Raw genomic sequence first — 26,853 nt, 5'->3', positions numbered from 1 at the left:
AGAAGCTTGGGCTTTCCCCATGAACGGTCCCGTGAAGACCCCGGAACCGAGGGGGCAGTCTTCCCTTGGGTACCGAAGGCTGGTGCCAAAACACGTACCTCACCGATATCGGCCTCCCTCCTTTTCCGTACAAAGTCTTTGTCATCTCTGGTACCGGTCCCAGGTGTGATATGGAGAGAAGACGAGTCCGCAGACACCTCGGGTGAATATCCAGCAAAAGACACATGCAGGCATGATGGGGATCGGCCGCCGAGAAATTCTTCCGACAACAGATGCACTGCTTGAATTCTGTCGCATACGGCATACGTAGAGGGAGGCACAACAAATTGAATAAAAATGAACAACAAATCTCTAAGAACAAAAAGGAGGACAGCAAAAAGTAATTCCCCAAAAAAGGAGGGAGGTCATAGGGCATCAAAATTCTGACTCGCCTAGTGGCAGGAAAACAGGAACTGGACGTGGAATGTTGGTGACGTAGGGGTAAGGTGTGGGCCTGGCATGCAGAGGGTAGCACGCGTGACATAGGCCCTATGCCTTCAAATTTCTTAAAGTGACAGCTATCTTTTGCAGCCAGCTTTTCCAGCCTGCCTGGGGATGCAGGCGTTCCTCAACCAGTTGGGAAGGAGGAGAGCCAGGACGAAAGAGAAATTGAGTAATATCACTGTAGAATTACAGACAGTATGCCTTGTGGCTTTGCAAAATAGGTTGGTGTTAGATATGATACTTTAATAAAAAGGAGGTGTATGCAAAGTCCTTATGGTAAATTGCTGTGTCTATGTGCCCAACACCTCCACTTCTGTTCACAGAGAAATAAAGAAGCTGCATGGTATTGCTGAACATGCCCACTGGCACATGGGACCTTATTAAATCCTTTTGGTCCATCATCCGCTCTTTTGGCTGGAAATTGGTGCTTTCCTAATGATAGCCTCTTTTTTTTTTTCTTAAGGGCCCGTTTTCTTCTAGATTGTCTACCTGTTTGCTGCCAGGTAATTGCCTGGTTGTTCAAACATCCTATTTCATCTGTATCGGTTAGTAATGCATTGATAATGCAAGATGTAGCAATATCGGAAATATTGCATATTGACATTAGTACTTAGTCTCATTTTCCTTCCCAACCTGTACATCAGAACATCAGAACCACATATAGTAGAACTGAAGGGCCGTTTGTGGAAATATACATTTATGAACACCAGTTCTCTGTCTTTTTCTCTGTTAAAATGTTACACAACAGTTTTGTCTTGGTCCACAAACCGGAAATCAAGCAACCTTTGTGTAGCTGTCATGCTAGGAAATAGCTGGGGTCAAAATATCAAGCACAAATACCAACAGGTGATGACCCTTCCCCCCTGAGCTCAAGCCAAAGATAGAAAAGAACACCTGTTCAGCCTTCCCCCTGCATGTCTAATTTTATTTCACCATTTTTACTCACTGAGCTTTCTGTTCACCCAATCAGTGAGATACCTTTCAGGGACCCTGTGTTATTTACATGTCATGCTAACGCAGCTAAAAAGATGTATATAAGCACCAACAGGTTCTGTGAAGAAAGATAGCCTTAGCGAAACATGTGTTATCGCCTCTCTCCGCTCGAGTGCTTTGTTGATGCTAAATAAATGTATCTTATGTGACTGTTATTCTGTGAAAGAGCCCCATTCTTGGTTTATATTCCAGGCGGGAACGACCTTTGAGGGCCTTGCAGCCTTGCTCCAATTTGCACCTTTTGACACCAGCCCACATTTTTGAGAATACTGACAGCTGTTGGTTGCCCCCTCGACCAACATCCCAAGGGGACATAAATGTAATGAAATTACGCATCTTTGATGTCGCACCAATTTCCAACGCTCTGTCCACCTTGGGAGACAGGTTTGATACAGCAAGGATAGGACTTTCACTGTGAATAAAAACAGTCTTGCGAAGCCACAAAGATTACCACACAACCACAATATCTACTGGAAAAGACAATTGTTTCTCCTTGTGGAAATCAGCATCACAAGTAAACAAAACATTACATAAAGAGAAAGATGACAGATGGAAAGACAGCTGAGTGCATAGGTGGAGCAGATCACTAAGACACCTGTATATTCACAGTACAGAAACTGAATATACACCTCATGAAGGGAGGTTAGCCTATCAACAGGGTTCTGAGATGCACCAGGATACATCAGAAGGGTGTTGGCAAACGACAGACATATACAGATTAAATCATTCTTTAAAAAAACAAAAAAACTAGCCTAGCCTAGCCTGGGTTTTGGATGTTCAGTATCTAGGCACAGCATCCAATGCCCCTATAAAGCATATTGCCATGACCGAAAGACATCAATAAAGTTCACAATATTATAATGAGTATTTGTCAGGAATAGCGGCTGGGGCAGACGTGGGGTATTGCAGTTTGCTCGGTAAAGTCTTGCGAGCTACGGGTGGTTGGAACTGCAATTCCCAGTAGCCTTGAGGACAAAATGTAGTTCTGGATTACGCACGCGTTGCTAGCTGACCGTGATTTGGGACAGCTGCTCAGCTGGCAAGGGCGCAGTGCAGGTGCAGATTATTTTGTGTGCGAGGTGTGGTTGGTTGGAAGACGGAGTTCCCTGCACGCCGGCCTTCCTGGCAACTCAGCGAACTGCAAGAAAGAACCGAGGGCCAGGAGGTGGTGATTTCATGGGTCTAACATTCTGCACAGCGTTCTTCGTCCGGGTAGTCCCGCGGGGCTCCTGAAATTAAGATAAGTAGGAGGGGGGTCCTGACATTATTGAAGTTACTAAATGCTGTAGCATTGCGGTGCTGTCTATGAAAGAACTATGATGTGACATTCATGTGGGTTCCGCTGTGTGTGCTACGTGCCTACTCAAAAAGGTTTGCAGCCGGAGTTATACGGCACGCTCGCTGGTTAAGAGGGAGAGTGCGTGTAGGAATTAAGTATGAACTTTGAGGTGCTAAAAGCAAAAAGGTCTAAATCATGAAGAAAGACAAGTAATCCTCAATCATGGGGGCATATGTGCTGAGAGAACACGCGTTATTGTTTAAATCCAACTAGCACTAAGACTAGTGGTGGCTACATAGTTCTGTTTGTGTTCATATATGTTTGCTTATGCCTGCCCAAGGAGCCACGAGTTCTGTCATTCCATTTTTTGGAAGTTTTCTCATTTGTTTGTTCCATTCCGCTTACTGCAAATTGTCCTCCATGTTTCATGTTGATATTGTACATGTATTAAGTTAGGCTTGATTACGTATTACCAGGAGACCGGTATATGAGTGGGACTATCTCATTCTGTGCATGTGCAGTCACACAGGTATTGAGTTGCATGATGATATATGAATATACTTAGCCAGGTTAGGTTAAGGTTAGCCTGTGCTTCCCCATTCCTGACCAATCTAGGTGTTCCCTTAGCCTCCTTCCGGTGTTCCAAACTTCCCCACCCTATCCACAATCTCTCCCTAACCCCTCTCCCACCCCCATTGGCTGCCATGTGGTGACCTGTGTGATATAATCAGGTGCCTGTGAGAACCACGGTGGGAGGGTCGAATTCATTCAGCTTCTGTGGTTCGGGGGAGAGTGCCGAACTCTCTTCCCTTACAAGCAGTGATTGTGACAGTATTCATTAATTCATGCAAGATCGAACTGAAGCAGTTGAACTGCATACCTTCGATACTGGCAACCTTCTGGCAACCTTCCCGTTCTATGTGGAGTACCCCAGGGGTCGTCTTTGTCCCAGATATTATTTAATGTTTATCTGAGGCCACGAATGTATATTTTCAGTTGGTTTGAATACTCCTATGCAGATGATACACACATTCATGTTATACTAAAATCTTCAGCTGAAGCCATCAAACGTATCTTAGCCTGTGCCAACGCAATAAAATGTTGGATTCTTGAAAGTAAGCTCCAACTTAATCCATCTAAAACTGAGGTTATTGTGTTTGGCTGAAGAAATCCATGAACTAATTTCCATTTTACGACCTCTTGTCCTGCCATTATTGATGTCACAGCCACCTTCTATTGTAAGGTAAAGCATTTAGGCTGTATATTGCAGACATCTTTGAGCTGTAATGCTCATGTCACTGAAGTCATTAGATCAGTCTATTCTCAAATTAGGCTTTTAAAACCTGTTCTGTCATTTATCTCCGAACTGGACCATGCCGTGGTTGGGGAGACAATGGTTAACTCCAGACTCGATTACTTTGGCACTCTTCTTTGAGGAGCACCAATGAGCCAGCTATAGCGACTCCAAGTAGCTCAGAAGGCAGCAGTTAGACTTGTACACAATCTTCCTAAAACGATATCTGCCTCAGTGTATTGGAAGAAGCTACACTGATTACCTGTACAGAAACAAATTGAATTTAGATCTCTGTGTCGAATACATAAATGTATCCCGGGAGTGACACCCAGATACCAGGTTTCCAAAATCAGGCTTTATCATCCGTCTAGTTCGCTTGCCTCGATCGTGCAAAATTTGCTGGTTGTGCCACCTTCTCATTTTGTCTTTCGGGGTGACAAATGTTGGTCAATCAATGGTCCCCCCCTCTCTGGAATGCACGGCCTGTTGACCTCCGGAAAATATCCTCTATTACTATTTTTTTTAAACAATTGCATTGTGCTGGGAAAGCTCTAAGTGGCTGTGTAGGAATTGAACATCTGTGCTTAGATGCAGGTTTCTTGCTTGGTTCCATAAGGATAGGCGCAATATAAATGCCAAATCAAATCAATTAAATTAAAGAAACTAAGGAAAGCAAAATAAACACTGTCCTGTAAAGCAAAATTAAAGTAACAGTAGAAGCAACTAATTGCAAGCAGGGCACATACATGATGTTAAATGTGCAAATCACAATACCTAAGAAATACAATAGGAGGATAGAATAAGAACACATTGCAAATATGCGTGAATACACATCTGTCTTCGCAATCTACTAATACTCCAATGCATAGGTTTTGCTCCGCTATGAGTAGCTAAAGGAACATATATAGAAATTGAGATCAATCGGTGCCCCGACACAGGCCAGAGGGGAAAATGTTGGTCTCCCAGCTACGTACTGCTGATAAGAAAGGGAACCATAGGCCAAACACATTCACCACTCTAACATTACCACTTCACTTGTACCAGTCAGTTATTTCAAATTTCTAGACCAAGGAATCTCAGTAGGCCAGACACTTTTCACTTCAAATAATTTCCCTCTTGTTTAAATTACCACATAGTGTATTGTGTATATAATAACATAATAAAGCATATTTCAGTTGTAACTACAATTTTAAGGTTTGCTAAAGACCATCCATAAAACGGCTAGTCGGTGGAGTGCGGGGGGTGGGGGGGCACGCACTGTTGCGCTGCTAGGAAATGGCTGCAGCCGAAAGAGCTCCGGCAAAGGCGCGTAATCCTACTTAAATATCCAGCTCTCAGAAACTTTGCATCCCCATGAAAAATGCTATAACTTTTGGAGAAGACCGGGGCAGTGACCAGCCGCAATATCGTGCCGTAAGGTTTGCTGAAATCCTGTGGCGCTTGCATCCTGACAGCAGTACAACACAATACGCAGTGCCCGATTGCACTGAAGGACCGACAAACTTGGCCCGGGCTGCCAATGGTGAAAAGCTTCTGTACATGCCGAACCAGATGGCAACATAATCAGCTAGACCCAGATGCCGGTAATCCAGGCAGCACCACAAGCCTGGCTCCCCAGCCCCAGCCGAGATGGATGGGAGGAGAAGCCTCTGCAGCCGGAGCGCTATCCTCCGTTATACAGACGCAGTGTGGGGACAGTGACCCACACGTCCCCTGACATACCCTGGGAGACATGTGGTGTATCCCTCCACCCCCCCAGCGGCACACAGTGCAGTTGCGCTACGTGTACGGACTGGACTAGGGGGGGTGGCTCAACTCGGCCCGGGCCATCGGCGGTGAGAGGCACCCAGCTGCGCCGAGGCCTACAGCAGACACAAAGTTCTCTCAGGTGAGAGCCCCAGGGAGGATTAGTCAGGAGTCCGGATCCCTGCACCATCAACTCCTGAATCTGCGACAACTATAACTGTGAGGTGGGAGGGGAGGAGGAGCCCTACTCTCCAGCTGCACGGCTGCAGTGCCTGAATAAAAGCTGGTGCTTGTGCACATAGTGTGGCTTCCATAGCCCAGTGACACTCGGGGAGAGGATCAACCACCGACACTGTGACACAGAGTGCTGCAAGTGGAGAGTTGCCAGTTACACCACTGACACTCCCCTCCCGGGAAACCTACCACAACGACCTACCCACAAACTTGGCACGCTACGCTCATGATATCTGGGACCTGTCCTGAGCAAACCCCACTGCTCCACAACTCGGCATATACACCTACAAATACAGAATTTTCCCTTTTTTGTGAACTAACACGCATTAATCTCCCTGCTGGGGCCCTAATAAAGACTAGCTATGCCATTAAGGCCTGCAAGCGACAACACTATTAAAAAAAAACGCGCCACAGTCGGATCATACCGCACAACGGAGCAGTGCGGACACGACTGTACTGGAAACTGGGAAATGGGAAACCCCAAAAGACAATCCATAATGTAGCAGTTCGGGCAACCTGATCAATCACAGCCCCCCACCAGCACAGGGTCAAACCTCTGCCCCAACTAGAAGTAGCTGCCCTGAACCAAACACTACTGGCCCTAAAGAGTAGCACAGACAACCTTGGTGCAAACATTGATGCCCTCACCTGCAAAGTCTACATTTCTGCTATTCAAATTGATAATCTCTGGTCGAATGACTGAAGCAGAGCAACGGATAGACGAAGGTGAGGACATAGTGACTGCCCTACAACGTGAGGTTGCGGCACTAAAGCAAACAGTTAAGAAAGTGATGGCAAAAAATGAGGACCTAGAGGGACGGTCCAGACGGAATAATATCTGAATCCTAGGAGTGCCAGAGTCCACACCCGTCGCCCACATGGAAACGTTTGTGGAAAGATTACTCAGGGAGGGGCTGGGGGACCCCCCCAGTCACAAACATGTTCATGGTGGAATGGGCACACCGATCTCTGGCGGTGAAACCACTCCCTGGGGCGCCGGAACATCCCATCATCGCTAGAATATTCAACTACTTTGACAGGGATATCCTACTCTGTGCTGCCAGAGATAAAAAAAAAAGAACTAAGAATGGGCTTTGCGATAATTCGTGTCTTCTCAGACTTCAGCTCACAAGTTAGGACCAGAGAAAAACCTTCCAGGCTGTAAAAAAAATACCCTGCGGAGAAAGGAAGTATCTTTTCAATGATGTATCCTGCCAAACTTAGAGTGATGCACAAAGGTACAGTGACCTTTTTCACCTCCACGGAAACGGCCAAACGCTTTGCACAGGCCCTTCCAGAACCCGGAGGGTCTTCCTGACACTCACACCTTGAAGCCACTACTATCCCAGTTCTAAGGATCACTACGTCACTGCCCGGACAATCCTGATGGGGATTTCCAAATGAAGCAGATGAGTAGACAAATATGAAAGATACTACCTTTCCCACAAACCAGCAATCTAGCCACCTGCAGCTCCCCGTTTCCCGCAGACACTGCGGTTACTATTTGGTGTTAGTTGATGGGGTTTGCTGGGGTTGGGGTGGGGGGATTGCGGGTGGCGGTGGATTTCTGTTTCTGGCATGGGTGGAGGGTGGTAACTATGGGGAGTCAGGGAGGGGGGAGGGGTAACAGCACAGCACAAGGAAAAGAAAACCAGAATCCAACATATACCAAGGCACTGGCCTCATTCCCGACAAGCTACGATTGAATTCAAGAGGCACCATAGGCTCTGAAAACCCTCCCTTCTGCCCATCACATGGGTACGCCTAAAGTAGAGGGTAAATCGAACAATATCCTATCAGTGGATGTCATGGAACATACGTGGGTTTACTAACCAAAAGAAGGTCTGCCTGATAACGAATAATGCTAGAAACATCTCACATGAAAGGCACCCCCCTCCCTAAAATAACGGGTTGGGGCATTCACAGAAACGGCTCCCTCTACACAGGGGATAGCAACGTATATTCACTGCTCCCTAGAATTCAAACTCCATGAACAGATTGAGGACGAGGAAGGTCGATACTTCCTACTGGCAGGGGAGATAGCTGGTCTAAATCTCCTCCTGGTGAACATATACGCCCCAAACTCAGACTCATAAGAATTCTTTCAAAGCTGCGCTAACCACATCCACAAATTCCCAGATTACAATAGTGTGTGGGTGGGAGATTTCAACATGGCTATCACCCTAGGCTTGGATAGGTCATCCACAGTTCAACCACGGGCGGCCCAGAAATGGACCGCCATAGCAGAATACCACGTTCTACATGACACGTGGCACATGATGCACCCCATCGACAGAAAATACTAATTTTACTCCAGTGTAGACGACAGCTCCTCCAGGACAGTTTATGTTATGGTGTAGGAACATAGTCAACGACAACATGCTCCCACAAACCCTTTCCGACCACTCCCCGGTAGCAATTCACATTACAGGTCCAACTAAACCTCGAAGCACCTATGCTGGCGGTTTAGGGCTAGCGCACATATGGTGTTCCTGGAAGAAATTGGACAAGCCATACAAACATATTTCCTAACCAATGTGGGCTTGGTACCCGATCCTGGGGTGATCTCGGAGACCTTTAAGGTTAATATCAGGGGATGATGGATCTCGAAAAGAAGGGGGTGAGAGTTCCTGAAAGCCCTACGCAGATCCATGAACACGCTAGAGACTGTTATTAAAGATTGGAGATGCAACAAGGAATCCGAGATTCACAGAGGTACGAAATGTGCTAACATTAAAAAGAGAGGAGCTAAGTCAATTGGCCACCAGGGAAGAAAGATTTATTTGAGACTTATTGGAGACACCATTGCGACTGTAGATTATGGCGAGGGTACCAGCCTGGCAGGACGCTTACCTGGGCTATCAAACGCAAATGCCAGCTGGAATCCATTATAGAACTAGAATGAGCAGACGGGACTCCTAGTAGAGACCTTGAAAGGATAAACTATGTCTTGTGCAAATTTTATGACCTCCTGTATACATCCCAATTGGATGTCGGGCATGACATTATAACACAATATCTAGATAAAATCGCTCTGGGATGGTTAGACCAAACTATGGGCGAGAACATGAATGCACAACTCACAGACGAGGAAATCCGAATTCTACAAAGCCTATGCGGACACACTGCTGCCACATCTGCAGGACATGTATGAGATTGCAATAACTGCAGGAGTCCTCCCCGAGTCTACCAGAACCGCCCTTGTAACGGTATTGCTTAAACCAGACAAAAGACTGCTTCAAATACACGTCATACAGACCATTGTTCCTAATTAACATGGATAACAAAATCCTAGCTAAAATACTTGCTGACCGACTAACCCCACATGTAGACATTAATACTCCCGGACCAGGCGGGTTTCATCCCCGGACGATCCACACAAAACAACCTGAGGCGCCCATTTACGCTTATACACAATGTCAATCCAGAAATCTCCATCGCTGTAGCCGCACTGGGTGCGGCGAAGGCCTTCGACTCGGTGGAGTGGCCCTATCTGTTCGAGGTCCTCCGCCGTTACAGGCTTGGCCTCACATATATACGATGGGTCTGCCTACTATACACTGCACCCAGAGCTGCGCTGTATACTAATGCAATGTCCTCAGAATATATTTACCAAACACAGGGGACACGCCAGGGCTGCGCCCTGTCACTGATCCTGTTCGCCCCGGCAGTTGAACCATTGGCCTGCTATATTCGTGAATATCACTCACACCGGAGTATAAGGACCCACTCGCACCTCTCCATCATCTCCCTATACACGGATGATATACTCTTGTATGAGAAACATCCCGGGCAGAATCTACGACCATTGGTACAAGAAAGAAGCACGTTCAGAGATCTTTCGGGGCTGAGAATAAACTAGTCTAAATCGGAAGTATTACCTTTAACCCAAACTGTCCAACAAGCAGACATAGGTAAGGACTTTAGATGATGTCCACAGGGCATTCGATACTTGGGAATCTTGGCGACCCCATCTGTGGGTAATCTATATAGGGAAAATGTCAAAACAGTAGAAGTCCTGGGGCAAAAAGTGGGATCCTGGATCATTCTACCAATCTCTCCAGCTGCCTGTATGTCCCTGGCAAAAATGGTGATCCTCCTGAAACTCCTATATGTATTTAACAATGTACCCAGCTGGCCACCTGCAAACTTCCAGACCCGGCTGAAAAGCCTGATGGTGCAACTAGCCTGGGCGGGCAAACGGGCAAGAGTGTCTTACGATACCCTTGCCCTCCCCTAACAACGTGGAGGGCTAGAATACCCAGATCTATTCACACACTTGCTGGCAGCTCAGATTCAATACACTGTGTGGTGGTGGTGCCCCACGACCAAACTCCTGTACACACAGCTAGTGAAAGCAATCACCTACCCAAACGACTTAAAGGACTGCTATGGGGAAACTTGGGGAAAACCGCACGATCATAGATCCAGCTGGTGGAAACTACATACAAAGCCTGGGCCTTCCCATTTTCAAAATATGTGGGGTTCCTATTACTCACAGATATTTCAGACACATTTCGAGAGACTAGGAATCACAACCTTGGAGGGACCTCCTACATAACAGAGTTTATAACGTGGGACACCCTGAAAACTAGAGGCGAATGGATGGCAGTAACCATGCTGCTCTAGTTCCGCCTCGGAGAAGTAATCAAATCCAAATGGCCAGGATTCCCACAGCACCTGCCCCCTTCCCAATACTTCAATATGTAATTACCCCACTGTCCACTAGGAAATTGGTATCCACCCTCTACAAGATGATTAGAGCGCAAAAGGAAGTAAAGGCTCAGAACTTTAGAATCAGGTGGGAGCTAGGCACTGGAGACGGTGATAACAGAGGAACAGTGGTAAATTGCTTGCATGCAAACTCGAAACCTGTCTCTGAACCGCCGGCTCCGACTGATCCACTTTAAATTCCTACATCAGGTCTATTATTCACCCACTGCCTGCATCGGTCCCTCCCAGCCCCCCCGAGTGACCCCCACCCACTGTAAAAGAGGCGGCTGGGACCCAGCCAACTTCTGTCACATAGCATGGTCCTGCCCACGTATTTGGCCCTTCAGGGAAAAAATAAAATAAATTGAGAACGCCACATCCCCAGTTGTTAATGTCTCAGAGGCGTTACTCCTCAGAGTTGTGGCTGCTGACAATGATTGAAGGGGGCAACCGGTCTTAAAGGAAACTGTTGGGGATGGTATCCATAACTATTATATTTCTATTCGCCAATACCTGGGGGAAGCATAGAGCACCATGTTTTCAAAACTGGCTAAACTTTATGAATGTATGTGAAAAAAGAGGAACACGGTACGCAACAATGTTAACAAGCAGTAGCAGACCACTTGACTACTGGAACCCTTTCAGACACTATATGGCTGACCAAAGCCTAAACTCGCCGGCTGTGGGGAGGAGCCTTACCGCGTCCGGATCGCATCACTGACGTGGGCGTATAGCGCCATTTAAGTGGGTAACAAACTTTAGACGATATTTAAAAAAAGAAACAGGCGGACTGGGGAATCCCATATGTGGAGAAATTTGTGGGGACGAGTATTACACATGAACCAACTTTACAGAGATAATACACCTGTAATGTCGGGGTGGACTCCGATTGCTGTACGATGCCTAATTCATACAACTGTAAATTGAATTTGATGCGCTGTATTTGGTTGCTTGGGGAGGGAAGGGGGTATTATGGTTTGACAGGGGGTGTTGTTACCGTTCACCGATATGCAAAACAAATAAAGAAACTTTTTTTTTTTTTAAATGCTAGTCGTTTATTTCAGGGAACAATTTGGTTGACCCCCTTGCAGAAACAAAACTGACACAAAATTAAATCTAAGCATCTTACACAAACAGGACAACACAATGGCGGAAGCATTGCTATTTGTCTGTTTAAGGAATAGAGGGTGGAGTCTTACTTCTAAGAGTAAAGACTCGACTGCAGACAAGTCATTAAGATTGAGGCTTTGACACTCACAAAGAAACAAAACTCACAAAAATGAAAAACCTCAGAAGGGAGGAAAGTACTACTTATTAACACCCATCTGTGACAGGAGACAAAAGCTGAGAAAGAACCTTAATGAAAAAAACATGGTAGTATCTGCTAGAGTTGTAAACGTAATCAAAATGTCAAATTTTTCAAACTCAACAAAACACAGACTATTATAATAGGTTTACGTCACCAGTGACCTAGAAGTGGAAATCTTTACAGTACTGTAAAAAACTGGGAAATGAATGCTCAATTTCATTTTGCAGCAGACTGAAATTAAAAAAGGAGCAGCTAAAAAGGAGGAAGAGATTTAGTGTGAAAGGGGACATCTTAAAACCCTGTTCAGTTATTGAGCACCTACTCACCTCTGCTGGCAATGCGCTCGTTTACAGCATCTTCTGAGCCAAGGTATTCCCAGCCGTATGGCTCTTCTACTTCTTGTTTAATCCTTAGTAAAATATCTGGCCGGACAACTAGAAAGAGAAAGAAATCATGTAACATGTAATGCAAGTGCCTTTTTTTTTTTAACACTACTTCAGTTACGCCAGCAGTATGCCATCTACATGAACTATATCAAGATGACACCTCAGGTCATTTAGTTGGCAGGTGCAAGCTTTGAAGAGGATGAAATTATAACCGAGTTCCATTTTGATTAACTTTACAGCAGTACAGAGGGTGAGAGTTTACAAGTATCAATTAAGGTCCAAGTTGCATTTCCCTTCATTTTCTAGGTTCTTTTCTTGTAACTTTAGATAAAAAGGTAAATGGAGGGAGTTGTTTACATACATTTTGGTTTTTAAACTGAATGTGTGAATTGCCCGTTATAAATAATGAAACGTATTTCAGGGGATAGTGTCTTTTATGTTAAATGGGTTGGTGGTGACAAAGACAACTTTGTAATAATAAATCTTATATTAAGTTATAATGGAGACACTGCTTCTTAATTCACAATGCACCTCAAAACTGGGGAATCCCATTTTAACAAACAATGTCAATGGTTTCCCGATTTAGGAAGCTAGAAAAACCTGATGTTTTCAAGTTATTGTGAATGTGTGCAGTAGTACTTTCCCAAACAATGGCAAAGTGACAAGAGCGGTCACTTTATCAAAGGGTTGACTGCCAATCCAACTGCTGGAGAAAGATTTTTACACCTCCACTCTTGAAATGATAATGGTTGCAGAGAGAAAGAAGTTATCCAAATGTGGCAGATGCTGGTGCTATGCCATACAGTCCCAGCATGTAGACAACAGGATAACACCTGTCATTTGGGATATTTCTGATAATACATAATAACTAAAGAGTTTTCTCTGCTGAAAAGTCTCTTGGTGTGATGTAGTACTTCCTACCGAGGGAATTGTGTGAATGGCTCGTTTGTCTAAGAGTTTCTCACCTTCCCACTATAGAGCGCTGTAATAGTTTCCCAAAATTGTAGTCAAAAGTAATGTTAGACAAACATCAAAACTTGCATTATTTTTCCTGTGCACAACTTTAGCAGGTTGGGTGGATTTCTAACTCCACCTTTCTCTCCTATCTTTTTGAGGATCAGTCCATCATTATACTCTGAAAGTGAAAGATGTCTTGCATCCTATTATCTTGATTGTAGGAGGTTGCGAGTCTGCAGCACTGTGCGCATGTCTTTGGCCCTTTGAGCTAAGTGAAGAACAAGTTACTTTCTTACCTGGTAACGTTCTTTCGATGGGATGGTCCGACGACGTATTCCATATCTATGACAGGTAATCACCACAGCTGTGCTGCTTCGGAAACTTTTCCGGCGTCTGCGTCCTGCGTCGATGACGTCGACACGCCGACGTCTAGGACCTCCTCCGACGTCCGACGTCATCCGATGTGATAAGTAGGACGCACGACGCCTGTAGCCTCAGTTGTAGTTTTTTCCCCCAGAACGTGTGACAGAAGTCAACTGCCAGTCAGACACAAAGCCTTGCGGAACGTAAGCTGCAATCGCAAAAGAAATTCTGCAGCGGGGAAGGCAGGGCGGGAGCGATATGGAATACGTCGTCGGACCATCCCATCGAAAGAACGTTACCAGGTAAGAAAGTAACTTGTTCTTCGAGGGGATTGGGTCCTCCGACGTATTCCATATCTATGACAGACTCCCAAAGCAGTACCAGAGCAAGGAGGAGGGAAAGAATTTATAAACAAAATTAGAATAGCCAATCAAATAGCAGAGCAAAGGACCGCCTTGCCAAAGGCCAGACCCTGCCCTCTGATGGAATCGAGGGAATAATGCCGTACAAATGTATGTACTGAAGCCCAGGTGGCTGCATCACAGATGTTGCGAATAGGAACACCCCTCTGCAGGGCAGTAGATGCAGCCATGCCCCTGGTAGAATGGGCCCGCAAGCCAGCCGGTGGGTCCTTACCCGCCAAGCGGTAACATTCCGAGATGGCCAAAACAATCCAGCGGGACAAAGTCTGTTTCGTCACAGCTTGCCCCAAACGCTTACCAGCGTAACCAATAAAGAGTTGATCGTCCACTCTGACCCGGGACATGCGTGAAACATAAAAGCTTAAAGCTCTCCTAGGATCAAGCCTATGGAGCCTCTCCTCTTCCTTACCAGGATGCGGAGGAGGATAGAATGCCGGAAGAACAACCTTCTGGGCTAAATGAAATTCCGTCACTACCTTCGGAAGAAAAGAAGGACGAACTCGAAGGACAACCCTGTCCTTGTGAAATACAGTGAAGGGTGGCTTAACTGAAAGTGCCTGCAACTCACTCACTCTGCGAGCGGAAGTAACCGCAACCAAAAACACAGTTTTCAGAGTTAACAGCCTCAAAGGGCAAGAATGTAAAGGCTCAAACGGAGCACCCATAAGAAACCTAAGAACAAGGTTTAAATCCCAACCGGGCACCAGGAAAGGTGACGGAGGGAACACATTAGTGAGCCCTTTCAGAAACTGTGAAATTAAAGGGATCTTAAAGTAAGAACACTCATCAGACGAGCGCTTAAAGATGGACAGCGCTGCCAGGTAACCTTTAATGGTACCCACTTGCAAGCCCCTGTGGGCCAAAGAAAGCAAAAAGGACAGAACCATGGGGATGTCACATGCAAAAGGATCCACATTCCGAACTCTGCACCAGTCGCAGAACTTACGCCAACGGCAACGGTACAGAGACTTAGTTGCTGGCCTTCGGGCCGAAAGCAACACCTCCATCACGTCTTCAGGGAGGTCCCAATCCCTATACCTCAACCTTTCAGAAGCCAAGCGTGAAGGTTGAGGGATCTGACCTCTGGATGGAGAACCAAACCCCCCTCCCGTGAGAGCAGATCGTCTCGGTAGGGAAGACGACGTGGAGGGCAGATGGACAAGTCGAGAAGGTCCGGGTACCACGTCCTCCGAGCCCACGCCGGAGCAATGAGGATCATCCGGGAACCGAACTTCCGCAACCTCCGCAGCACTTGCGGGATGACGGGGACTGGAGGAAACGCGTACAGCAGCGGGAACGACCAATCCACCACGAACGCGTCTCCTAAGGCCCCTTTTGGAGGAAATTCCCGCGAGCAGAACCTCCCGCACTTCCGGTTGACACTGGAGGCGAAGAGATCCACTTGAGGGGTCCCCCAAAGGGCGAAGATCTCCAGGAGAATCTCCCGAGCCAACTCCCACTCGTGAGAGATCGCGCTCTGCCTGCTCAGAGCGTCCGCCGTCACGTTTTCGACTCCGGCCAGATGAACTGCCGAGACCGAAACTTCCTGCTGGATGGCCCAGAACTCGAGCTGCATCGCCTCCCTGCACAGAGGAAGTGACCCTGCCCCCCCCTTTTTGTTGAGGTAGTGCATGGCCACCGTGTTGTCCGTCAGGATCAGGACATTCCTTCCTCGCACAGTCGGCAGAAAAGCCTTCAGGGCTAGCCTGACGGCCCTCAGCTCCAACAGATTGATATGGAGTCTGGACTCCGACGGAGACCAACGACCGCTGACTGTCAGCTCGTTGGCATGAGCTCCCCATCCCGTGAGGGATGCATCCGTTACGATCGTCACCTCCGGCCAGGGAAGCCAAAATGGAGCCCCCTTCATCAAGTGGCCTTCGACGGCCCACCACAGAAGGTCCTGGGCGACCGAGGGCGGCACCTGAATCGGGTCCGACATCCTGCCGGAGGACTGCGACCATTGCATCTTGAGTGCCCACTGCAAAGATCTCATGCGCAGGCGAGCCTCTGGCACCAGAAGAATGCAGGATGCCATGAGGCCGAGCAACCTGAAGAACTCGAACGCAGGGAGCGTCTGGGCATGCTGAAACTTGTGCACCATCTGCTGAATGTGAAGAGCCCTCACCTGGGGAGGAAAACACTGCCCCAGGGAAGTGTCGAGCACTGCTCCGATGTACTGGAGCCTCTGCGTTGGCGTCAAATGGGACTTCTTTAAATTGAGGGAGAAGCCCAGCCTGTGGAGGGAGTGGCAGGTGACGGACAGATGATCCAGGACTTGCTCGGGAGATCTCCCCCTGATCAACCAATCGTCCAGGTAGGGGTAGACGTGAATCCCCCCTTGCCTGAGATGCGCTGCCACCACCACCATGAGCTTGGTGAAAACCCTCGGGGCGGAGGTCAATCCGAACGGCAGGACCCGAAACTGAAAGTGCGAGTCGCCAACCGCGAACCTCAGGTACCTCTTGTGCTTGGGATGGATCGGCACATGGAAGTAAGCATCCTTGAGGTCGAGTGACACCAACCAGTCGTGAAGCTGAAGGGCCTGGAGGACTTGAGAGAGAGTAACCATCTTGAACTTGTCCTTCCTGAGGAGTTTGTTCAACCCGCGCAAGTCCATGATGGGTCTCAATCCCCCGTCTTTCTTGGAAATCAAAAAATAAGGGGAATACCATCCCTTGTTCCTCTCCGCTACAGGCACCAGTTCTATAGCGCCTTTCTCCAGCAGGGCTTGAATTTCCTGTGCAAGGAGCGGAACCGGACACTTCAAAGAGAGGTTCCCCGGTGGATTGTCGCGAGGCCTGTGCCGAAAGGGAAGACAGTAGCCGTGGGCTATGATCTCCAGAACCCACACATCTGAAGTAATGGCTTGCCACTCTACAAGATGCTGCGCCAGCCTTCCCCCAACCGGCGAACCATGGGACATGGCCTCATGACTGAGTAGGAGCGGCTGCGGCGTTACCCGAGGGCAAAGAGGTAACTGCCCGAGCGGCCTTGGCACCACGGGTACCCTGTCGTCCACCTCTGGTACCCCTGCGTTGGCCTCTTTGACTGCCAGCTCCTCTCGCTCTACTGAAGGATGAGTAATAGCGAAAGGAACCACCCCTCCACTGCTGTCCCCTAGGACGAAAAGGCGGAGGTTGGCGAACTGCAGCGCCCAACGACTTCGCTGCAGCTTTAGAGGTCTGCAACCTCTCAAGGCTCTCGTCAGCCTTGCTGCCAAAAAGGCGTTCACCATCAAAGGGCATGTTGAGGAGCCGGGACTGCACATCAGGAGCAAACCCCGACTTCCGCAACCACGCAAACCTGCGTATCACGGTGCTCGCCGCCATGGACCCACTGACGCAATCAGCCAAGTCCAGACCCGACTGAACGGACTCACACATGGCATCCTTACCATCCTGGACCATAGCAAGGAAACCCTCCCGTTCAACCCCTTCGGGAATATGGTCAGCCGCTAACGCAACACAGTTCCACAGAGTGTGCGTGAAACGTGACAAGGCACAAATGGAGTTGGCCGCCTGAAGCGCCATACCACCAGAAGAAAACACTTTCTTCGCCCAGCCATCAAAACGTTTGTCGTCCCTATCAGGAGGGATGGTAGGGTACGACGCCTGCTTTGCCGGGGCCGTGGCCGCCTGCACCACCAAACTCTCCGGAGTGGGGTGCCTGGTCAAGTAGCAGGGGTCGCTACTGGCTGGACGGTATTTACGTGACAAGGATCTGCCCACCGCCGGGAGACTCTCCGGAGCAGTCCAAGCCGCCGCCACCCTTCTCTGTAAAGCCATATGGAACGGCAGAACCGGGTCAGTTGGGGGACCAACATCAAGGATGTCCGTCAGATCATCCTGCACAAACTCCCCTGGGGGAGCAGACCATCCCAAATACTCAGACACCCTAGCCATAAGGCGCCGGTACGAGGAATCGGCATGGGAGCCAGGCTCAGGCCTACAAAAGTCCACCTCCGGGGAGGTGTCCAGTCCACTGGCATCATGCAGTGACTGCCTCAAATCGTCAAACTGACCATGGCCCGAGACAATTTCATCAGGCACCAGACTAGGAACCAGGCCATCAGAATCCTCATCCGCCTCCGAAATAAATTCCAGGTGGCGAAAAGGCACCCGAGAGTGCTTGCTCTTAACCAGAGCCTTCCTAGGGGGTACACCCGTGACACGGGGCACCTCCGACACGAAAGGCGTCGATGGCGTCGAGCGAACCGGCGCCGACGCCGAGAAAACCGGCAACGGCGCCGAAAGGATCGGCGTCAACGTCGAGGAAATCGGCGTCGACGTCAGATGCAGCGCCTCCAGTATCGGCGGCGTCGACACAGCCCTCGAGGCCGGAGCCCCGAGCGTGTCCCTCGACGACCTGAATGTCGACGGCCTCGACGACGTCCTCGAAGCCGGAGCCTCGAGAAAGCCTGTCGACGCCCTCGACGCCTCAGACGTCGACGTCTTCCTCGAAGACTTCACAGGAGCACACGGTCTCGAACGCGTCGAGGACCGGGACCTGGAACGGGTACGGCGAGAACGAGCCTCCTTGTCCGAACGGGACCGCTCCCGTGACTCGTGCCGACCACTCTTGCGAGCGGTGTCTCTCGACCTCACACGGCCGACCCCACTCGGGGGCGCGGACGGCTGAGTACCCTGCGACTCAAGAATCGCCAACATTTTCTTCCCGAAGGAAGCCCATTCCTCCGGCATCGCACGGCTGGTGGGGTAACCGACGTGCCGGGCAGAATCCTCGGAAGAGGACCTGGAAGGCGACCGGTGACGGCGCTTCCGAAAATGCCTCGAAGAGGCTGAGGAGTGGCGAGACCCACTCCTAGAAGAAGACCGATGAGACTTCCGACGATGACGCGGAGAGTCACCCCTCGAATCATCCGCCGAAAGCCCCGCCGACTTCGACTTCCGGGGCTTGGACACCCGACCTACCGACAACTTCTTCTTACGTTCGCGTAAGGCTTTGGACGTGAGCGACAGGCAGTCAACACAGTCATCCGTGTCGTGGGCCTCCCCGAGGCACCAGAGGCAGGCGTCGTGCGAGTCAGTCACCGACATCTTGGACCCAGACTCCCCGCACTTCTTAAAGCCCGGACGCGGGGTTGAAGACGAAGTAGAAGACATCGCCGAAATTCACAAACGAACAGGTTCGAAGAACAAGAAAGAACAGAACACCAAAGAGACGAGGCTTAGAACCGAGAAACACGAAGCAACACGTTCGCGGAAAAAACGGAACTGAGGCTACAGGCGTCGTGCGTCCTACTTATCACATCGGATGACGTCGGACGTCGGAGGAGGTCCTAGACGTCGGCGTGTCGACGTCATCGACGCAGGACGCAGACGCCGGAAAAGTTTCCGAAGCAGCACAGCTGTGGTGATTACCTGTCATAGATATGGAATACGTCGGAGGACCCAATCCCCTCGAATGATAGATTCTCTTAGGCCCATTGGCACTACTGGTTTGGGTTGTTGGAGCGCACACACTGCAACTCCCAGCCAAACACTTATGCCCTGGTTCACTTCTCTTTGTCAGTGTCCTTCTACTATTCCTTTTTTTTGTTGTTTTTATTGTTAAGTTTAATCAAAAAGAATTGATTTTTTTGCAACAGCTTCAGTTTCGTTTCATAGTAGATTGATCACAGCGAGTCTTGTCTTTAAAAGGATCGATTGAAGAGTAGGTGGAAAGTGAGAGGACGAAAGGAGTCTAAAGAGACTTGTTGCGTTTAAGTTCCAGTTTTGTCGATAATTGTTGTAGTATTTTGAAAGTCGCTAGTTGCCAAGCTGTTCTATCGCCACTGATCATTCTTCCCCACCATATCTCTTCATCTGTCACTGTTGATTGACTGAGTAGGTGTTTTATGTAAGGAAGCCTGGTGTCCACTGTGCCTTGACAGGATAGTAATAGATGGCGGATTGACTCCTTTTCCTTATTGCAAAATCTACAGATGTTAGTCAGCGAGAGTCATCTGATTTGGCGGATTTCATTAGTATCAAAAATGTTCAGTCTGGCTCTCAGTATGGTGTTTCGCGCTGATCGACTCAGGAACTTTTTAATGTAGTTCTGAAGAGAGTTCAGTTTATTCCAGACCGGAGGGAGGTGGAGGACCAGTTTGTAGCTATTTGCTGCCGCTAAGGTACGAATCCAGTCCATCTCTTGTTTTTTTGGTGACCCTTGTGGGGTTGTGCTTTAGATCATCTTCTGTGGACTCTATGTTTTTTAGTAGCGCTAAGTTTTCATCTCTCCATGCTTTGAGCATTTGGCCGTTTCATGCACATATTTCTTTGAAGACCAGGCCATGAAGGAAGGTGCAGTCCGGGATAACACATTTCCTGCATAGCATGAGTGTATTGCACTCAACGGTGCCCTGTAGGGAGAGTAGGCTTATTTCGCGTCTAATCAGCGAGACTGGGGTTGAGTTTGGTAGCCCGAGAACCGTTCTCCAGAAGAGGGCCTCCAGTTTTGGCCAAATTGTTTTAGGTAGATAGGGCATAGCCTCTGAACCGTAGGTCACGGTAGGGACGACCTTTGATTTATAGAAGTTTAGTACTGGAATGGTGGAAAAACATCAAAATTTCATGCCTATTGCTTTCCCTTGTGTCGCCAAGTTTCTGGTCTTCTGTAGGAGATTTTCTTGCATGGTGAGTTCATTTTTTGAATTGTCTAGAACCACAGCCAAGTATTTAAACTTTTTTAACTTGCTCGACGGCAGTCTTTTTTATCGACCAATTGAGTTTTTCCAATTTCCTCGTCGAGCGCTCAACAACCATTATTTTCGTCTTTTCAATGTTTATTTCTAAGTTGTTTTCAGCTGTAAATCTCAGCAGGTTGTCAAGTTGTCGCTGTAGGCCTATGGGGGTTTGATCTATAAGGATGAGATCGTCCGCATATAATAGTCTGCTGATGCTGACTTGGGCTAATTTCAGGGGGAAAGGATCTGTTGGACTCCTGTGTATTGATAGTACCCCATGTAGGCAAGGAAAAGGGCCGGAGCCAGAGGGCACCCTTGTTGGACTCCTCTTTTTGTCTCGATGGGGTCGGATAGACATCCATGCTGATTCAGACAAACTTTGATGGTGGTGTCTGTGTGTAAGGCTTTGATGGGATTAAGGACCTCATTAGGACATTTCCAGGTTTCCATTTTTCCCCAGAGCCTGGCTCGATCGACTCTGTCGAAAGCCTGGGAAAAGTCTATGAATGCGGTAAACCGTCTTGGGGCTCCCTCCATCACTTTGCTTTTCAAGATGGACAGTAGAAAGATGTTTATCGCTGTTCCTAGGGATTTCTTGAAACCCGTTTGGAAGTTGTCATTGCATGGCGCTTGAGATGCCCATCTTTGAAATTCTTTTAGCAGTAGAGAGCCGTTGACTTTCCCTATCGGGTCCAGGAGAGCAATTGGGCGATAGTTTGTAGGGTCTTGATTGTCTCCTTTTTTGTATATCAGGACCACGATTGCAGATGACCATGATGGCAGAACAGATTGCAAGTCTGCACTTCTAATGAGCACAGATCTTATAAATGCTGACCATTTCTCTGGGTAGTTTTTTAAGTCGAGGTTGGTGAGGCCGTCGGGGCCTGGCGCCCGCGATTTCTTCCATTTTTTTTAGGAGGTCACATATCTTCTCTTGGTCAGCGTATTTCGTCCATCCTTGGGTTAGTTTAGACTCGTTTAGGTCATCCTGGATCGGAATGGACAAAGAACTTTCGAGTGGATTAGGCGTAGGAAGTCGGAAGAGCGATCTGAAATGCAAAGACCAGGTGGCTTCACTGATACTGTTGAGAGTAGATGTTCCATTAGGTGTTCTTGTTGGATTCAGCAATGACCAGAATTCCCTGGAGTTATTGGAACAGATTGCTTTAAGTATGGCTTCGGCGTCCTGTTGATACAGCTTCCATCTGTGTGACCTCACTCAGGATTTGTAGCTTCTGGAAGCCTCTTGGAGTGCTATTCTTGCCTCCCCCAGATGAAGGTTTGCTGCAGTTCTTTTTGCTTTTCTAAATTCTCGTCGCTTTAAGACCAGAAGTTTATCGTACGTGTGAGTAGTCTGTTGAGAACTTGCGTTTGCTTTTCGTCGTGGTCTTCTGTACGCCATAAGTAGAGCGCCATAGTCAACAGGCTTTAAACCGGTTTCAACTCCTGGTTTGCTATATCGATTCAGTAAGGCACTGATGCTGTTTTCCGTTAGTCTCAGCCTGGTTCCCTGGATGTTCTGCTCAAGCTCAACCCTCAGCTTGTCTTGGATGAAATAAGTAGACCACTTGGTCAACAGGAGATTGTGATCACTAGATGTTTGGGTGACCTCAAAGGAGTTAGTTAAGGCAAGCATAGGGTCGGACACAAAGATGTAGTCAATAGTAGACAGAGAGGTTCCATTAGACCATGTTGGATAGGCGATTTGAGTTTTTAAATACAGTGTCGAGGTTGGATAGTTTTCTTGAGTTCATCAGGTTCAGCCAGTCCGTTCCTCGTTGTTCAGCAGGCAATGGTTTTGCTTTATTTTTTTTCTGATTACAACAGACATTCAAGTCCCCGCATACCAGGATGTGGTAAGTTTTGTAGGTGGCCCGTAACTCATCAATCGTGTTCTCGATTAACGCTAAGAATGTCTTCTGATCAATTGCTGCAGGGTTCCAGTATGTGTTAAGAACTGCAATGGAAATAGGTTGTTGAGGGAGGCCGTCTTGTTGATGTTGCAACCAAGTCAGCAAGAGAGCTAGCAAGGAGTAATTGGCGACAAGAACTCGTGAGACTGAGTCCTTGTCCCAATCGGCAATGTGCCCTTTCTTGCTGGAGCCAGAAATGTTTCGTATCCATCAAGGTCAGGCTTATTAGACAGCCAAGTTTCTTGTAGACACAGGAGATCGTAGAAGCCTAAATTGACGTCACTGGGCGCGGTTACATGCAGGTAGCCCCTAGTGTTCCAGGAGCCCACCCTTAATTGATTAGGGCCGATGTTGTCTGTAGCCGACGAATCAGGGGTCAGGCTCCAGTTCTTGGGCTGCTATTTTGTTTGCTGCATTGTGAGCGTTTCGGAAGCTATGACCAAAAGGCGGCAATAGTCGGGTTGTTGTTTTCGGGTGCCAAGCTATCTTGCTTGCGTCGAACGTTTTGTGTCATCGTCCTTTTAGTTTCAAGACATTCTTTGCAAAGTTTGACTTTTCCTTCTTTGGCCACTTTATTTGAGAGGGCCGTTACTGGATTGGCTGAGGTGTCAGTTTCCTGTGGCTCAATTTGCTTTTTACACTAGAAGTGCGTTGTAGAACTGAGACGAGGCTTTCCTGAAGGTGGGGAGAAATGATTTCTTTGGTTACGATCAGTAGAGATTAGTTTACGTTGCGGTCTGGTTGGTGATGACTTTCGGTGGGTTTCCTGTTTTTGGACACCCTGGAAGGTGAGCGATCGTGTTCCTTTGAGGTTGTCGTGCTGCAAGTTCTCCCTCTGTAAGGTCAGATGGTATGCTAAACTTAGGAAGTCTCTATCCTGATCGAGCAGCATGTTTTTGACGCTTCTTGATAGTATGTGTAGGTGACATAGCGCTCTTCCGCGATAGTGACTCGGCTCTGCGATCCTCAAGTCGTCGGAGTTGATTTGTTGAAGCTTGGGGATTAGGTGAATCAAGGACAGAATTCCGCCTCTGTTTAGTGTGACTTTGTCTCGATTGTCCTTGGTTTGTTCTAATTTGAGGATCCATTTCCTAGATGGTTTTTCGGACATTGATTGTTTTTGATAAGCGTCCGTCTTAGATCTGTAATGTAGAGCCGCGTGACCTGTGTTGTGTCTGGTGCTCGGCTCTAATTGGCAGTTTCGCAGAGTTGTTTGGCGTGAAGGTCTAATATTAAGAGCTGATGTCGGGACGTTGGTACCTTCTGCTCGATATCCCCGTCGGCTGTTGGAGTTAGGTTGTATCAGCCCCTCCTTGGAAGTCTGTTTTGAAGAAGTAGTGTTTTTTTTAGCCACTGTTTTTAGTTTTGCGTTGTTAGCGCTTCAATTCTCTTCCTACGCTCCTCTAAGGTCAAGAAGGGGGATAAAGGCCTTTCCTCGTCTGTTTTGTGACTTGTTGAGGTGTCGTGGTTTGAATACCCCGATGAGGGGGATCTATCTGGATCGTGTAGAAGATGACTGTAGTGCCAAGGGAGACTACAGCATCTAAGTGCTGGGAGACGTTCATCAGATCGTCACTTGTCATAAAGTCCTCTATTGTTTTTGGTGATTCCGCCGTGTTTTGCTTCGTGCATTTGACGTTGGAGCTCAGAGTTCCGGACTCCTGGTGGGATGGTTGGTTTTGAGAGGTAAGGTGTGTCGGATCTATCTCAGTAAGAGTTGTTGGGCTCCTTTTGAGGATCACTCTAGGATTGTGAGTTTCCAAAGTCGACAAAGGCTTATTCTGTCTATCCTTGGAGGGTTCAAAGATTGAGTACGGTTGATCCACCTGCTCTGGGTTCACCGTGGTATGGCTCCCTAGTTCATCTACTACTAGCACAATGTTGTTGGAAGTCCCTTGTGCACTTTGTGTAGTAGGTTGCTGCGTTTATTTTGGGGCAGGCTTGTCTCTCGAGGAAGAGGTTGGTTTTTGTTGATGGATAGATGTCAAGTCGATGAAAGGTGTGGGAGCGATGGTTACTGCACCCTGCAGACTAGGCGAGACGCGTTTCTCAAGAACAATCAAAGCAGTTTCTATTGCTTAAAGGCGCAAGAGTAGTGCGTCCATGTTTTCGTAAGGGGTTTTGCTTTTTTCCTCCTGGGCCGTGACGTAACCTTCGAGGAAGATTAATTTTGTATGGATCATAGCTTGTAGGGTGGTCTGGTCCTTCAGTGTATCATGCAATGATTCATACAATTTGGTGAAGGGTGCGAGTGCGATCGAGAGTGTAGACATGTATGAAAGTAGGTCTGGCTTCTTAGAAGGGGTGTCTTTAGTGGAAGCTGAGAGTTTGCGATTGGGACCATAGGTGGGAGTTGATGGGATGGAGAAGTCAGATTTGTCGAAGCGAGAGTCAGCTTCAGCAAACGTTTTGGACCTATCCCTGTTCTCCAGATGAGCGTTATTCTGCAGTGGATCTTGTAGGTTGAGGACTTTTGACGCTGTCCTCCTCTTCTCACTAAGGAGCACTGTTTCAGTCCGGTTGAGACCGGCTCGCAAGTCGGTGAATGGTCAGAAGGACCTGGTGATGGGGACAAGATAGGGTCAAGAGCATCCACTCAGGGCCGTCGAGGGACTAGATGGGGTGAGCCATCAGACTCTGTGTTTTGCTCCTGGTCTTTAAGCAGTGGAGTGGAGGGTTTCTCGTTTGTAATGTTGGCGAGTCCATTGGTTGGGCTTGACTTGGACTGTGTCCAAGAGCTGAGTTGTCTGTTTTCGGGTTCTGTTTTGTTGGCTCAGGTGAGGTTTGCTCCTCCACAGTATCGGCGGTCTGAGTCTCATTTTCTGAGTTAAAAGAGGTAGGTTTAGGGGAGGGAGAAATGGCCATTGGTGTCTCGTCGATCTTTCTTTGCTTATTTAATGGTTGCAGGACGAGGACAGCGTCGAGGAGTTCTGGATCCGTGAGTTCACTTGGCGTTCCGGGTCGCCAAGTCCCTTGTTTTTTTAAAGAAAAAGTTAGCCAAGGTAGTCATAAGAGAGGATGCTGGCCCTGATTTCTTAACATGCGATGTGTCTTTGCTAGCTGACTGCTTTGGTCTTGCTAATTTTTTCTGTGTGCAGGTGTGAGCAAAGTTTTGTTTAGTGGTTTTCAATCTTGCACTTTTTATTCTCCGTTCCTGATTGATGATCATCGCTGAGCGTGGATGTTTCATCAGATTGCATGGTTCGTTGTCGTTGCGGATCTGGGGAGGCTGAGTGCCATGGAGGCCTGGTCCAGGCTCCGTAGTAGGTGGGTATGATCCTTGCTTCAAGGGGAGGGCCGTGATGGAATCGGCCATGTCTGTAGTTTGGGGACGTTGGAGGCATACTGCAGGCTTTTCAGGTTGTCTCTGGAGCGGCGGCGAATGCGCGGCAGGCCCGGCGGCGAATGCGCGGCAGGCCCGGCCTCCGCGTGGATGAGGGCCCGCACCGCATGGATGTTTATGCCAGAGTCGGCAGTCTGTCGGAGTTTGCGGCGCCTCCCACTCAGGATTGGGCTGCTCCTCCACCATCGCCCCGGCACGCCCTGGAGAGAGGCAGAGAGAGGGAGCCAGAGCCTTCTCTCTCCCGGCAACGCTCCTCCTCCGCACTACATTCTCCACGGGCCGTGTGCAGTCCCGCCTTGAGCTCGGTGGGGCTCACCTGCCGCGGCGCAGACTCAACCCCCCCTCTGGGGAAAGTCGTTAAGTGGGGGGAGGGGCGCCATCGAGCGGGGCCGTGGGGCAACACTGATCTTTATGGGCAGTCTTCTGTTGTTTAAGGGCCAGTGTAAAAGCTGATGGTGTGGTTGTCAGTGGGCATGTGGAGCCGGCAGATGTCGGCAAAGTTCCAGAGCCAGTGTGTTGAGCGTGAGGTTTAGGATCTTTCTTTATTGGTTTTTTCGCATTGGTTTTAGCAGACCTCACAGGTGTTGAGGGCGTCTCATAAGAAGCTTGAATTAGTGCGAGTTTGTCAAGATTTGGGCGAGGGCGCGAGCTGCGAAGATGCCGATTTTCCTTTTCATGGGGAGAAAGGAGGAGGAGGGCAGTCTTTGCAGTCGCGACATTCATGACT

General features: G+C 48.3%; 1 protein-coding gene across 2 annotated transcripts in view; it reads right to left on the bottom strand.

The window, feature by feature from the left end:
- Positions 1-26,853, bottom strand: part of LOC138566947 (zinc finger protein 91-like) — a 1,189,804-nt gene that overhangs the window by 779,832 nt on the left and 383,119 nt on the right. For both annotated transcript variants that reach the window (XM_069644717.1, XM_069644718.1), the window contains one exon: positions 12,378-12,485. In XM_069644717.1, the coding sequence (XP_069500818.1) occupies positions 12,378-12,485 (108 nt within the window). The remainder of the gene's footprint in view (positions 1-12,377; positions 12,486-26,853) is intronic.

Source organism: Ambystoma mexicanum, chromosome 2p, assembly GCF_040938575.1.
Source record: "Ambystoma mexicanum isolate Mex_15411 chromosome 2p, UKY_AmexF1_1, whole genome shotgun sequence".
Taxonomy (NCBI): domain Eukaryota; kingdom Metazoa; phylum Chordata; class Amphibia; order Caudata; family Ambystomatidae; genus Ambystoma; species Ambystoma mexicanum.
This window is presented reverse-complemented; position numbering and strand designations above follow the sequence as displayed.